We start from the raw sequence: 14,867 nt of genomic DNA, 5'->3' as shown, positions 1-14,867 counted from the left end.
AGAGGGTCTTCTTTGAGGCTTTGAGGGGTCTCTGGAAGGTGCATAGTCATCGTCTGCAAAAGTTCTCAGAGTCATTTATTTGACATAAGCTCGTCAGGATCCTAACCTTCTTGGACATTTCTAAACAAGTAAAGCTTTGAAAGACCAGTGGAACTTGGATAATTGGAAGAAAAGGTACAGAAGTTTTCTTTTCATTCCAGAGCTATTTATAGCTTAAAGGGACAAAATTAAAAGGTGGGAAAACGAAATATAGAAAGCTTGCAAGAAGAAGAAGGAAGGGGCGAAGTTTGGATTGTTTAAATATAAAGGACAATGCTAAAAACTGCTAAAAAGTGAAAAGGAATGTATTGTTTAGTCTACTTGCGGTTTGGAAGTAAAAGTAATTTCGTCACACTGGAACAGACCTGCAGCACTTCTGAGCAAGACAGGAAGTGCGTCAAGTATCGTGAGATCTTCATGAGAGTTGATGGTGACAGAGGGAGGAAGCAGTAAGGAAAAAACCTACTCTAGCAAAATATATCATAGAGAAACATCGGCAGCCATTGCTGGGAGGCTAAATTCAAAACATTGTTTTTAAAAGAATCTGGGACACTAAAAATTGTCAGAACCAACTGGAAAAAGGGTAAGAAGATAAGAACTATTGGTCACATTATTTGTGGGCTCCTAGGGGGACTTTAAAAGGAAAAAAAATTGAAGGAGTAAAAAATCGTGGCCGCCATTTTGGAAATTTTAGAGACTTTTTAAATAAATATATTGACTTTGGGGGCTCAGAAACCAGCAAAATTGGGCTTGCTGGAAAGGGCAAGTCCTATTCTATCAAACCTGACTGTCAGATTAAAAATTGGTGAGGTCAAAAATTTCATCATTTTTTAAAGGTTTAAATTTTTTTTAAAAAATGTATATCTTGGCCTAGGGAGCTCAGAGGAAGTTGGAATAAAGTTTAACAAAAAGAGTAAATTTAGATCTTTTGGACTTGGTAGTTAAACTTGTAATTTGTGAGTCCAAAATTTTTGGTATTTTTATTTTTATATTTCCTTTTTTTCTCTGCCTAAATGTCTGAACCCAAGCAGACCCGACAAAGGGCTCTTTCACTAGAGAAAATGCAGGACCAATTGGACGCCATGGAAGCCAGAATAATGAAAGGAGTTAGGAGAATAATAGATGAATCAAAGGAAGAAATTATGACAGAGATTAAAAAAGAAGTGGAAGATCTCAAAAAAGAAACTGGGGAAACAGCTAAGAAAGTGCAGGAGGTGGAAGAGAAAGTAAAAGTACATGATACCACCTTGTTGAAAATTCAAGAAAAAGTGACAATCCATGACTGCAAATTAATGGAAACTCAGATACGTCTGAGAGGAGTACCTAAAGCAGAGAACGGTGATTTGAAAGGATATATAATAAGAATAATTGCAGAATTTTTAGAAGAAGACCCTGATGGGACCAAAAATATGTATGATTATATGTACAGAGTGAATTCACTTTTTGCCAAGAAAAATAACCTACCAAGAGATGTTGTTATAAGATATATGACAAAAGAAATGGTGGGAAGGATCATGAACAAAAACTTTGAAAAGACACTGATAGTGGGAGGCAGTAAAGTGAGAATTATGAAGGAGCTGCCAAGACAAGTGATAAATGACAGGAGAACATACAAAAAGTTGACAGAAAAACTGAAAGACAATGGCACGAGGTTCAGATGGATAATACCTGAAGTTTTGAGTTTTGAACTCCAGGGGAAGAGAGTCACAATTACAAATGCTCAGGAGTTGAGTAGATTTTTTGAAGAAAATAAAGAATTTGCACCATGATGGATTACAAATTATTGTCTTGGAATGTTAATGGACTAAATTCACCACAAAAAAGAAGGGCAACATTGCATTGGATTAAGAAACAAAATTGTAATATAATTTGTTTGCAAGAAGTACACATTAAACAAAAGGATTATAAATTTTTATGGAACAAACAATTGGGAACGGAGTTTTTTTCATTAGCTGAACAGAAGAAAAGGGGAGTAGTTTTATATATTAAACAAGAATTGGAGCCAAAATTAGTATTTAAAGATAAGGACGGGAGATTTGTAGCAGTTGAGATAATATTAAGTGGGAACAAAACGTTATTGGGACTATATGCGCCTAATGGTGCAAAGGATGCCTTTTTTAAAGACATTACACAACAGCTAGATGAGTTGACTTACGATCAAATACTCTTAATGGGAGATTTTAATGGAACAGTTGAGAACTCAATGGACAGATCTGGAGGGGAAAAAAAATGATGGGAAAGAAGGGAAATTGCCAAAGTCTTTCTTTGAATTGGTTAAACAAGAAAATTTAGAAGACATATGGAGGAAGTTTAACCCTGAAGTGTGGGACTATCCTTTTTTTTTCTGCAAGACATAAGACGTTTTCTAGAATTGACATGCTGTGGGGAACTAAAGACTTAAGCCTTATAACAAGGAAGATAGAGATTTTACCTAAAATTGGGGCTGATCACAACCCAGTAATGTGGATTACAAAACTGTCCAGGAAACTGAGGAGATGGAGACTGAATGAAGATTTGCTACAGAACAAAGAAACAGTGACATTTCTAGAAAAAGAAACTAAGGCTTTTTCCCAAGTGAATGATAAAGAAGATATAGACTTTCAGATGGTCTGGGATGCTTATAAAGCAGTAATGAGAGGGCTGTTGATCACTTTGAATAATAAAGACAAAAGAAAAAAAGAAAAACAATTATTGGACATTCAAAATGAAATAAAGAAAAAAGAAGGGGAGCTGAGAAAAAGACCAGGGAAAAAGAAAATTTTAAGGGACATTTCAATATTACAAACTCAATTGAGACATCTGTTAAATAAAGAAGTGGAATGGAATCTGAAAAGACTTCAGCAGAAATCGTTTAAAGGGGCAAATAAGACGGGAAAATATTTGGCGTGGCAATTGAAGAAAAAGAGAGAAAATAAAATAATTAGTAGAATTGTGATAGATGGAAGAGAAGTAGTTATTCAAGAGGGAATTAAAAGAGAATTTTTTAAGTACTATGCCAAGCTGTTTAAAGGTGTTGAAGTAAAGAGACAGAAGGTAGACGAATATTTACAAAAATTAAAAATTGAGCCCCTAACTGAAAATATGAGAAAAGTTCTGAATGGCCCAATTGAAAAAACAGAAATTGAAGCAGCAATCAACGCAATGAAAAATGAGAAAGCTCCCGGGCCAGATGGGTATACAGCTAAATATTTCAAAACTTTTAAGGATGAATTAATACCAAAATTGCAGAAGTTGATGAATATAATAAGAACAAAAGGGAATGTACCAAATACATGGAAAGAAGCTGTTATTTCCTTGATACCTAAAGAAGATAGAGATGCCACAAATGTGAAAAACTACAGACCAATCTTGCTATTGAATAACGACTATAAAATATTTACAAGAATTCTGGCAGAACGACTTAAACAACATTTGACAAATTTTATAAAGGAAGATCAAGCTGGTTTTCTTCCCAAAAGACAAATAAGAGACAATATTAGGACTATCAAAGGTTTCAGGTTTTCACGGCTGGTAACATCATTAGGGTTTGTAGAATCTTTCGGGATCAAGTGCCGTGTTCTACTGGAGAAAGTTTTCCTTCCAGACGTTTTGTTCTCAGCTGCGGAGAACATCCTCAGTGGCGTTGCAGCCGGAGCAGGCGCTCAGACCTTCTTGGCTGCTGTGCATTGAGTGGGGCCAGGGCTGCTGGAGAGCTGCTATTTCTAGGCTGGAGGGGGTGTGATGAAAGGGCAATTGGTTTGTGGATGTGCCCATTGTTTGGTGGGGCTTCCTGGAAGGGTAGTGATAAGGAAACTGGCTGCTGAATGTGACCATTGTTCCGTGTTAATTGCTGGGAGGGTTGGAAGGGGTTTGAAGATAAGGAAGATGGTTGTTGACTGTGCTGATTGTTCTGTGGAATTTGCTGGTTGTTCTGAGACTTTCTGCAATTTATAGTCTGTAGGGTGTTTTGCAGAGCTGGGTACCAAGATTGGTGGATGAAAATGCCTTCTTCCTTTCTGTTAAAATTGTGCTGGTGTTTGTAAATCTCAATAGCTTCTCTGTTCAGGCGGGTATGATAATGTGAGACCGTAGAAAGGACTTCAGTTCTTTCAAAGTGGATGACGTGGTCTCCTTCTTGAAGTGCATGTTCAGCTACAGCTGATTTTTCTGACTGAAACAAGCGGCAGTGTCTCTTGTGTTCGGTGAGACGGGTGTTGATACTGCGTTGGGTAGTGCCAATGTAGACTGCACCACAGGAGCAGGGTATTTTGTAGACTCCAGGGGTTGAAAGTGGATCTCTCATATCTTTGGCCGAGCGCAGCATGTGGCGGATCTGTTGTGTGGGCTTGAAGACTGTGTCAACATTATGGCGTTTGAGAATTTTGCCAATGCGGTCAGTGACAGATTTTATGTAGGGCAGGAAGGCTGTACCCACATTTGTGTGTGGCTCGGGATTTGGTGTGGATGGTCTCCTGGGATGGAGGGCTCTTCTAATTTCTTGTTGGGAGTATCCATTGGCCTGCAGTGACTGTCTGAGGTGGTGTAGTTCCTGTTGGAGTTGGCTTGGTTCACAGATGCGTGATGCACGGTGAATGAGGGTTTTTACAACTGTACGTTTTTGGCGAGGATGATGATTGGAATTCTTATTTAGATAGCGATCAGTGTGTGTGGGTTTCCTGAATACAGTGTGGCCGAGTTTTCCGTCATCTTTCCTGGTAATGAGAACGTCAAGAAAGGCAAGTTGACCATTATTTTCTTTCTCCACGGTGAACTGGATACGAGGATGGACTGAATTCAGATGAAGGAGAAAGTTATTCAAAGCAGCCTCTCCATGACTCCAGATGGCAAAAACATCATCCACATATCGGAGCCAGCAATGTGGTTTTATGAGGGCAGATCTTAGTGCTGTATCTTCGAAGGACTGTTGTAAATATTGTAGAATATTATGAAAAACATCCAGAAAAAGAAGAAGCATTATTCTTTGCGGATGCAGAGAAAGCATTTGACAATTTAAACTGGGACTTTATGTTTGCAGTAATGGACAAGATGGAGCTTGGAGAAAGCTTTATAAGAATGATAAAAGCAATATATTCTGAACAAAGGGCAAGGCTGTGTATTAATGCAGATCTTACAGATGAAATGAAAATTAGCAAAGGTACTAGACAAGGTTGCCTGCTTTCACCACTGTTGTTTATGACGCTTGAAATTTTACTGATGCAGATTCAAGAAGAAAAAGATGTAGAAGGACTACAAATAAAAGGATGTACTTACAAATATAGAGCATTTGCTGATGATATAATGTTTATAAATGAAAACCCCATACAAGTTATACCTTTGTTGTTAATGAAAATACAAGAGTTTGGGGAGTTGGCGGGACTCTATATAAATAAAGAAAAATCTAAAATTTTGTGTAAGAATATGCAGATGAACAGACAACAAGAATTACAAAGACTAACAGGCTGTGAAGTTACTTCTAAGATAAAGTACCTAGGGGTGGAGATAACAATGAAAAATATTGATTTGTTTAAGAATAATTATGAGAAGTTATGGCGTAGAATGGAGGAAGACATGCTAAAATGGAACAAGCTCAATTTGTCATTGCTGGGTAGAATAGCTGTAATAAAAATGAATATTCTACCAAGGATAATGTATCTGTTTCAAACTATTCCTATTGTGAAAGACGCTAAACAGTTTGATAAATGGTGAAGGAAAATCTCAGAATTTGTGTGGGCTGGGAAGAAACCAAGGATTAAAATGAAAATTTTGACAGATGCAAAAGAGAGAGGTGGATTCCAATTACCAGATTTAAAATTGTATCATGAAGCAGTTTGTTTAATATGGATGAAAGAATGGATAATGTTGTTAAATAAAAAACTTTTAGTGTTGGAAGGCCACGGAAAAAAATTTGGCTGGCATGCATACTTGTATTATGGAAAAAAGAGGATGGATGGTCTTTTCTCTCACCATTATATAAGAAATGCAAGTGGTATTAAGCAAGGACTCTAAAATGTAGGCTGTATCTGGCTTTTTAACTGTAGTTTGTTGTACTGCATGAATCCAGAAACCCTAGTTTTAACAGTGGCAACACTCCCACCCAACCCAAGCCTGCTCCATATTATAGACAAAGGTACAGAAAACCTTGGCACTCCAGATGAATTCACCTATGGATGATGCTTCCTAGGAGTTTATCAATGCAAGATAAAGTATCCAGGGATTTTGCTTGAAGGGGAAAAAAGGAGACCAGCAACGGATTAGCTGTGGTTTATGAACAAACTTCAGGTCAGACAGCTGCCAGATTCCTATTTAACATTGCAAGTTTATGTTCTATTAAAACAGAAACCAACACAGCCACCAAATGTACTTACTTGATCATTTCAAAAAGCTTTGGATCTGAGACTTTAATATTTCGTGCTATGTTCCAAGAAAGGTGAACCATAGGTACTATTGACTTTACACTTTGCAATTTATTCCACTCGTACCGTTCCACAGCCAATTTATATTGACAAGCTAGAAGAATAAATGTGTATAAATTTAAAGAGCTACAAAGAACATTTAATATTTCATTGTTCACAGGTAAGAAAAACATTTACTCTGACACCATTTAGCAGTTATCAAAATAAATTGTTTAGCACAAATGTTCACAGTATTTACGCTACCAAAATAGAAGATACAGGGAGGAAAGTATATTTAATATTCTGTTTTATAAAACAAAGAATATACACTGTTAAAGAATCAAAGACTTCTGTTACCACAAGAAGAACTCTCCTATCATGTCTGGGACAAATGACTGTAACATTTTAACATAGAGTGTCTGTCTGCCTGTCCGTCCGTCCATCCATCCATCCATCCATCCATCCATCCATCCATCCATCCATCCATCCTATCCATCCACCCACCCACAACAGAAGAATAAATGAAATACACAGAGAGAGAGATACAGAACAAAATCTGCATTTAATTACTTCAGGTACTACTGAAAAGATTATGCTACTATGTTGTCTCCTAAATACTACAGATACGGTATTAGACTATAGACAAATCCAGATTTGTTCTATTAAAAAGGTTATTCTGAAGGATAAATACTGTTGAGAACCAATTATCTAAAAAAGCACTTTATGGATTTTTTTCTTCCAAAATAATGGCAAAGAGATACTACTGGTATGAAAACTAGATGTATTTTTCTAAATTATATCTAAATTGGTATCACATGATTCAGCACCATGCCTTGTAAGCAAGTTTATACCTGACTCTCTCATTATTATTTACACACATTGTGTCATCATACCTGTAAGCGGGCCAACGTTCCAGGCAATATTATTACACCAGCCAATAGCTTGAACCCAGTGTACAGTCCCAGCATTTATCCACACCAAATCTCCAGGTCTCTGAATAAATCTATAAACTGGGACATTTGCTTCATACAGATCTTCCAAGTTAGGCCACCAAGAGCCCATTAGAAAATTCATGTTGTTTCTGTTAACAGGAAAAAATGGTCTTAGACATTGACAACACAAATGCTTTATACACAAAAGATTATGCCAATCAAAACATTTGTATGATTCCCAAAAGGATCTCCATATCAGTTACATATAATCCTAATATGTATACATGCTCGGGCAGTAACCTTTCATTTAACTATTGGCTAGAATTGCCAGGTCCCCCTAGACACTGGTGGGGAGACTGGGAGACTTCTGGAGATCTGCAGATGGGAGTCTGGTGAGGACAGTGACCTCAGTAGGGTACAATTCCATTGAATTCACCCTCCGAAGTATTCATTTTGGAGTCCCATGGCCAGAAAAACTTAAGGAGAAGGGTGTTCAAGAGGGGTTGGGTGTGGGAGTTTCTTAACCATCCCAAGGAACTGGAACATTTGTGATCCTGGAATCATGGGAAAAAATTGGTTTACTCATTTAAAGCTTTCAACAGGCACCAAACATCCTGTTATGCCTTCTCTTCAGTGAACTACATTGCCCTAAAGTCCCCCTCTCCACTGTCTTTCTTTTTTTAATTTTGAGTTTCATCAAAAGGGAAAATAGGATCAATCTGGCTCCCAATAGACTTGGCTTGAAAATGAAAGCACTATGCATAATCGTAATCTGGGGTTCTAGTGACCTAAAAAAAATTGGGGGAAAAATGAATTTAGCACTGTTCCCATGTATAAATAGATGAGCCAACACCTATTATCTCCATTTTAAAGAAAGGTGGAGCAAACACTGAAAACAAAATCTTTTCTCATGATTTATATCTATAGATTTTGTTTTTGGCTTTGAGGCTTTACAACACTTTTGGAATTGGAGGTTGCAATGGCCCCAAGGGAAAGTAGTCTTTGCAACCTGAATTGCTGAGTATTTAGTAGGAGCAAGTAAAAGCTCAGTGGTTTATGCTCTGTCAAAGCTTCCTTCATGCCCACAGCCTCAAGAAAAATCTCAAACTGAACTTTTGGAAATGGGGTCATTCCATACCTCATTGCAAGACAAGCCAGGACATGTCCGCAGGCATCCTCTGAACCAGTGGTGTAGGGAGGGGGGCGGGGGGGGTCGCCCCAGGTCTGGGGGGTCCCCGCATTGCCAAGGGGGGTCCCGAACAATGGCCGTGTTGACCTGCAGCCGTGGCAGGCGGGGGGGAAGCGGCTCTCTGTTCGCGGCAGCGCGCAGCCCGCGGCTCGGCGTGGCTCGCCGCGGCTTGTCGCCGCCGAAGCAAGCAGAGAGCCGTTCGCCCCCCAGCCTGCCACAGCAGCGGGTCGGCGAAGGCGGCGGCAAGATGCGCCGCGCCGCGCTGCCCGCCGCCGAGAGCAGCGAGAGGATGGCCCCCCTGCTTGCCGGGGCAGCGGGTCGACGGCGGCGACAGGCAATGGCGAGCCGCACTGAGCCCCGGTGGCGTTGAGCTGCTCGCCCCCTGCCTGCTGCACCAATGGGACGATCTCAAGAGGCGAGTGGCTTCTCTTTGCCCAAAATAACAGAGTGCAAAAGGCACATGCTGGATTTCTTCAAACAGCAGGAAGTCTTGTCCCAGACCAATAAATAGTCCTCAGGCTGGGTCACCAATGTTTCCAATTATGCCAAGTGGTTGTGGGTGGTCTTAGCTTAGACCTTCTTGGGGAGTCTGATAGGAATTTGGATTCTCCAGCAGGCTGCTAGGTTAGCAAGCAAGAAGCTGCACGCAGGCTTTAAATTTGTGGGCAAAAAGCTCTTTGGTGCAGACTGAATGCATAGAGAGGATAGAGAGGTCAGCTAAGGAAGGCATGGCATTCCTTGCTCTCTTCCGACAGCAGTCAAGAGCTTTATAACTTCCTCCAAGAAAGATTTGTTCCCTGGGGCAAGGGTTCACACATCAACGGGGTATCCTGGTGATAATGTATTAGCAGTACCTGGCAAAGGGGGCATATTAGCATAGGAACAAAGAGTCTATCAAGTAGCTTGCATATACAAACTGAGTGAGAGTCTCTTTAGTCTTTTGAGACTGTCTTTAATGAATCAGTTCACTGGGCTATCCAGCAGGGGTCCCAATTTGGTGTCCATGGGCACCATGGCTTCTGCTGAAATTTCCCTTGGTGAGCGGCGGCGGCAGCGAGCCGCGCCTAGCCGTGGTGGGCTGCCCGCCGCTGTGAGCAGAGAGCCGCTCGCCCCCCGCCTGCCAAGTGGTGGCCATCTTGCGGAAGTGACATCACCGGAAGTGACATCATATCCTGTTTCTGGCGGCATGCACACACATAGGGGGGCCCACATAAATCTTGGGCCCCAGGCCCCCAAAGCCCTAGCTACGCCCCTGCTCTGAACCTCACATTTTCCAGACTTGAAGGAGGAATGAAGCCTGGAACTCTAGTGACCCCTGTTTTCAGAGCTAATTGCTTCCCTTTATCCTTCAAATGTTGCAAACCTCAGAGTGATCTTCTCAATTTTATATATCTGCAGGGGAGTACACTTGTACATTGAACTGATTGGTTCCCTTTGTCCTTCAGATTTTCTAAACCTCTGATTTGATCATCTCAACTTTATAGGGGGAAGTTACTCTAGAAGACCCTTAACCACCTGTGCACTGAACTTGTTCACCTTCAGATTTTCCAAATCTCTGAGTCACCTTCTCAATTTTACATATTTGGGGTGTTGGTGTGTGTGGAAGGTTACAATAAATGCTTTCTTAAAAATAAACAGTTTTGTAGATTTCAACTCTGTCTTCTGCTTTAAAAATGGTACAGTCAATTTGACCCCACTTACATTTTTGTGGGGTTTTGATGTTTTCAATGTAGGTTATTTTTGACCCCAAAACCAAATTTTAGTCTCCCTTTGTTCTGCATTTCTGAAAGAAGTTATTTTTGATGCCTGATTTTTTCTTAGTAGCTGAGAGAGCTATCAGGTTTCCATTGTTTCTTCTATAATGCCAGGGGTGGCCAACGGTAGCTATCCAGATTTTTTTTTTGCCTACAACTCCCATAAGCCCCAGCCATTGGTCATGCTGGCTGGGGCTGATGGGAGTTGTAGGCAAAAAAAAAAAAGTCTGGAGAGCTACTGTTGGCCATCCCTGCTCTATGCCAAAGTAGTACAGCTGGTTTTTTTTCCCTTGGGAGGGTTAAAAGCAAGATATTGAAGGCAGAATCGCAAATTATTCCTATGAGAAGGAAAAATGGGAGGAGACTAAAGAAGTCAAGTCGCCTCCATAAACAGTTTTCTGAGGACTTGAGAAATAAAAAATTCTCATTTAGGAAATAGAAGGAGGGTCTTTTAACCAAGGATGAATATAAACAAATAACCAGTGCTTGTAGAGAGAAAGTCAAGAAGGCTAAAGCTCAGCATGAGCTTAGGCTAGCGAGAGATGCTAAAAACAACAAAAAAGGGTTCTTTTCTTTTGTTCAAAGTAAAAAAGAGCAAGGACATGGTAGGCCCATTGATGAGATAAAAAAGTGAAATTGTGACAGGTGATGATGAAGAGAGGACAGAAAGACAGGTTGCTTACCTGTAACTGTAGATCTTCGAGTGGTCATCTGTGCATTCACACTCATGGGATAGTGCGCCTGCGCCGATCCCCGAATCGGTATATGCAAAAGCCCGGGATTTTTTCGCGCCAGGCGCCAGCAGGCATGCGCAAGCGACCCACTGCGCATGCCCACCGGCGCCCGCGCGGCAATCCCGCCAGTTCCTCCCTGACCGCTGAAAGCCCCCTTCTGGAGAGAGAGAGACCGTCAGCAGTGGGGAAGGAGGGCGGGTAGTGTGAATGCACAGATGACCACTCGAAGATCTACAGTTACAGGTAAGCAACCTGTCTATCTTCTTCGTGGTCTCTGTGCTTCACACTCATGGGAGATTAGCAAGCAAAGCATACCTGGAGGCGGGAAGACGGTCAGCCTGAAGACACAGCCTGTAGCACCGCAGCTCCCAACCGAGTCCTCTGCTGAGCATGCACGTCCAGCGCGTAATGCTTCATGAAGGCATGCGGAGAAGACCAGGTAGCCGCCTTGCAGACATCGGAGAGGGACACGCCTTTCAGGAATGCCACCGACGTAGCCATCGCCCTAGTGGAGTGTCCACGCACAGGTCCAGGTAAAGGCTTTTTAGCCAACAGATAACAAAGTTTGATCGTCTCAGTAAGCCACTTGGAAAGTCTCTGAGACGAAATCTTGGACCCTAACTTAGGGGCAGAGTAGGAGACAAAAAGCTGGTTATCTTTACGAAAACCCCTTGAACGGTTTAAATAAAACAGGAGGGCACGCTTAACGTCCAGTGCATGTAGCCTCCGTTCCTCGTCCGAGGAAGGGCTAGGGTAAAACGTGGGTAACCAAACCTCTAAGTTAAGGTGAAACTGGGAAACCACTTTCGGGAGAAAGGTAATGTCCGGGGCCAAAGAAACTCCGGCCTCCCTAAAGGCAAGGTATGGGTAGTCACACCGCATCGCTGTGAGCTCCCCCGCACGGCGTGCTGAAGTGATGGCCACTAAAAACGCAGTCTTCCATGACAAAAGCTGCAGGGAGCATGTAGCCATGGGTTCAAAGGGACGGCGAGTTAGCTTGTCCAAAACTAAAGTCAGGTCCCACAACTGTGGAGGGGATCTCGAGGGGGGATGAAGCCGGAAGAGCCCCTTTAAAAACCTCTTGGAATGTGGGTGCGCAAAAACAGAGTGACCCTCAACCGAGACATGGAAGGCAGAAATAGCTGCCAAATAAACCTTGACGGAGGAGAAAACTAACCCCTCATCGATCAAGGACAAAAGAAACTCAAAAATTTTTGGGAGCCCAACCGAGTTGGTTGGCACAGGAGAGCCAGCCACGAAGTCACTGAACTTCTTCCACTTCCTCTCGTAAGAGGCACGGGTGGAAGGTTTCCTGCTACTCTGGAGCACATGTTGAACTCTGGTGGAAAAGTCTAGTGATCGATGAACCACGCTGTCAGCTTCAGGTGTGGCACGTTGTGATGGAGTACGTGTCCGCCCTGGGCCGACAACAGGTCCGGTTCCGCCGGAAACTGGTAAAAGACCCCCTCCGACTGCTGGAGCAGAATCGGGAACCAGCTCTGACGGGGCCACCACGGGGTCACCAGAATGCATCGTGGCCTCTCCTGCACTAACTTGTGGACCACTCTCGTCAACAGGGGTAAGGGTGGGAACATGTACAGGAACCAGCCCTCCCACCGGAAAAGGAGTCCGTCCCCCAGGGAAGCTGGGTCCGCACCCCCTCTGGCACAAAACAATGGGCACTTCTTGTTCCGCGCTGTGGCGAAGACGTCTAACTGCGGGTAGCCCCAAAGTTGGAACACCGGTTCCAGGAACTTCCACTGCAGTTCCCATTCGTGTGGGGACGCTGCGCCCCTGCTGAGCGAGTCTGCCCGTACATTGAGGACCCCAGGCAGATGCGTAGCCTTCACAAAAATGCCCCACTGGAGGCACTCCCTCCAGAGATCTAATGCCAGTGAGCACAGCCTGTGAGACACTGTCCCTCCCTGCCTGTTTATATAACACATGGCAGTGGTGTTGTCCGTCAGTAATGCCACTATCTTCCCCGCTAACAAAGGGCGGAAGGAACGAAGAGCAAAGTGGACCGCCAGCAGTTCCAGGTAGTTTATGTGGTACCGGTTGAGTTTCAGTGGCCACTTGCCCCCCACACATAAGTTCTCCAGATGAGCTCCCCACCCCCACATGGAAGCATCGGTGGCGATAGTCACGGAAGGGGTTGGCAGATGAAAGGGAGCCCCTTGGCAGATGTTGCCCTCCGACCCCCACCATTGCAGGGATTGAAGAGCCTCGGATGGGATGGTAAACCTCTTCCGAGGTGAGTCTCTGAGAGGGCGAAAATGGCGCAAGAACCATAGTTGTAAGCCCCTCATGTGCAGTCTTGCAAAACGCAGCACGCTCGTCGTCGCAGCCATCAGTCCCAGCATCCGCTGGATCTGCTGTGCTGTGCCCCACTGTCGTCTTTGGAGAAGCTGTACTAGGGTCATGATGTCCTTTGCTCTCTGAGCGGGAAGAAAAGCTCTGTGCTGATCTGTGTCCAACAGAGCCCCTATGAATTGAACTGTCTTTGACGGGGTGAGATGAGACTTCTCCACGTTGACCTGCAACCCCAGGGTGCCGAGAAGGCGCAGAGTGATGGCGATATGAGATGTTAGACTCTCCCTCGACCTTGCCACGAGAAGCCAGTCGTCGATGTACGGAAAAACAACGACTCCCTGAAGACGAAGGTGAGCAGCCACCACACTCATCAGCTTCGTGAACACCCGAGGAGCAGTAGACAGTCCAAACGGCAGGGCCCTGAATTGGAAGTGACGAGCACCCACTGCAAACCGCAGGAAACGCCTGAACGCAGGATGGATGCTGACATGAAAGTAAGCATCCCTGAGGTCCAGGGTCGCCATCCAATCCCCTTGGTTGATGAGGGGCAGGATTGTTTGCAGTGTAGCCATTCTGAATTTCTGATATAGAATGAATTTGTTCAGACCCCGCAAGTCCATGATAGGCCGTAGGCCCCTGTCCCTCTTGGGGACCAGAAAGTAGCGGGAGTAGAAGCCTCCCAACCTGGCCTCCGGTGGAACAACTTCTATGGCTTGTTTCTGTAGGAGGTTGCTCACCTCCGCCAGCAGAGGTGGGGAAGGGGGAGTGGTAACTACCACGGACTGGTTTGGGGTCTGGATAAACTCTATCTTGTAGCCCTCTCGTATAATGGACAGAGCCCACCTGTCTGTGGAGATTAACTCCCAGGCAGGCAGGAAAGGGCGTAGGCGAATGGAATGGTCGACAGTGGGGGCGATGACGCGTGCTTGCGGGAAGTCAAACCCCCTGCTTCTGTGGCCGAGCCCCCTTAGATTTATTAGAAGGCTGGCCCCCATAACGGTTTCTACCGTTGCCGGAGTAGGGCGGTCGTTCAGGTTGCTGCGAGCGAGGACGCCACTGCTCAGGGGAGAACTTCTGATAGGGCTTCTTGGTCCAGGGTTTGGACCATTGTTTCGACTTCGGAGACTTAGAGGAAGGCTGGACCCCCAAGTTCCTGGATGTCTTGACGCTCTTATCAAACTCTTGCAGCGCCGCGTCGGTCGTAGTGCTGAAGAGCCCCTCACCCTCGAAGGGTAAGTCCTCGATAAAGGTCTTGGTGTCTTGGTGCAGTGCCGTTGACCTGAGCCAGGAGTGTCGCCTGATGCAAACTGCCGATGTGATGGCTTTGGCTGAAGCTTCCACCATATGTTTCGCTGCAGCCAGCTGCTGTCTGGCTACAGCGAGACCTTCCCTTTGTAATTTCATTGCCGCCGTCTTCTTGTCCTCACTTAGTGAAGAGAGGAAGGGGGAAAGCTGTTCCCACACAGCATACTGGTACCTGGCCATGCAGGCTGCATAGTTGGATACCTTGATGCCAAGTGCCCCCGCTGAATAGA

General features: G+C 44.0%; 1 protein-coding gene across 4 annotated transcripts in view; it reads right to left on the bottom strand.

Moving 5' to 3' along the window:
* Positions 1 to 14,867, bottom strand: part of KDM6A (lysine demethylase 6A) — a 317,940-nt gene that overhangs the window by 18,666 nt on the left and 284,407 nt on the right. For all 4 annotated transcript variants that reach the window (XM_060234177.1, XM_060234176.1, XM_060234178.1 and 1 more), the window contains 2 exons: positions 7,304 to 7,491; positions 6,384 to 6,525 (listed from right to left, as the gene is read on the bottom strand). In XM_060234177.1, the coding sequence (XP_060090160.1) occupies positions 6,384 to 6,525; positions 7,304 to 7,491 (330 nt within the window). The remainder of the gene's footprint in view (positions 1 to 6,383; positions 6,526 to 7,303; positions 7,492 to 14,867) is intronic.

Source organism: Heteronotia binoei, chromosome 3 (genome assembly GCF_032191835.1).
Source record: "Heteronotia binoei isolate CCM8104 ecotype False Entrance Well chromosome 3, APGP_CSIRO_Hbin_v1, whole genome shotgun sequence".
Taxonomy (NCBI): Eukaryota; Metazoa; Chordata; class Lepidosauria; order Squamata; family Gekkonidae; genus Heteronotia; species Heteronotia binoei.
The sequence above is the reverse complement of the archived record's forward strand: the minus strand, read 5'-3'. Positions and strand labels throughout refer to the sequence as shown.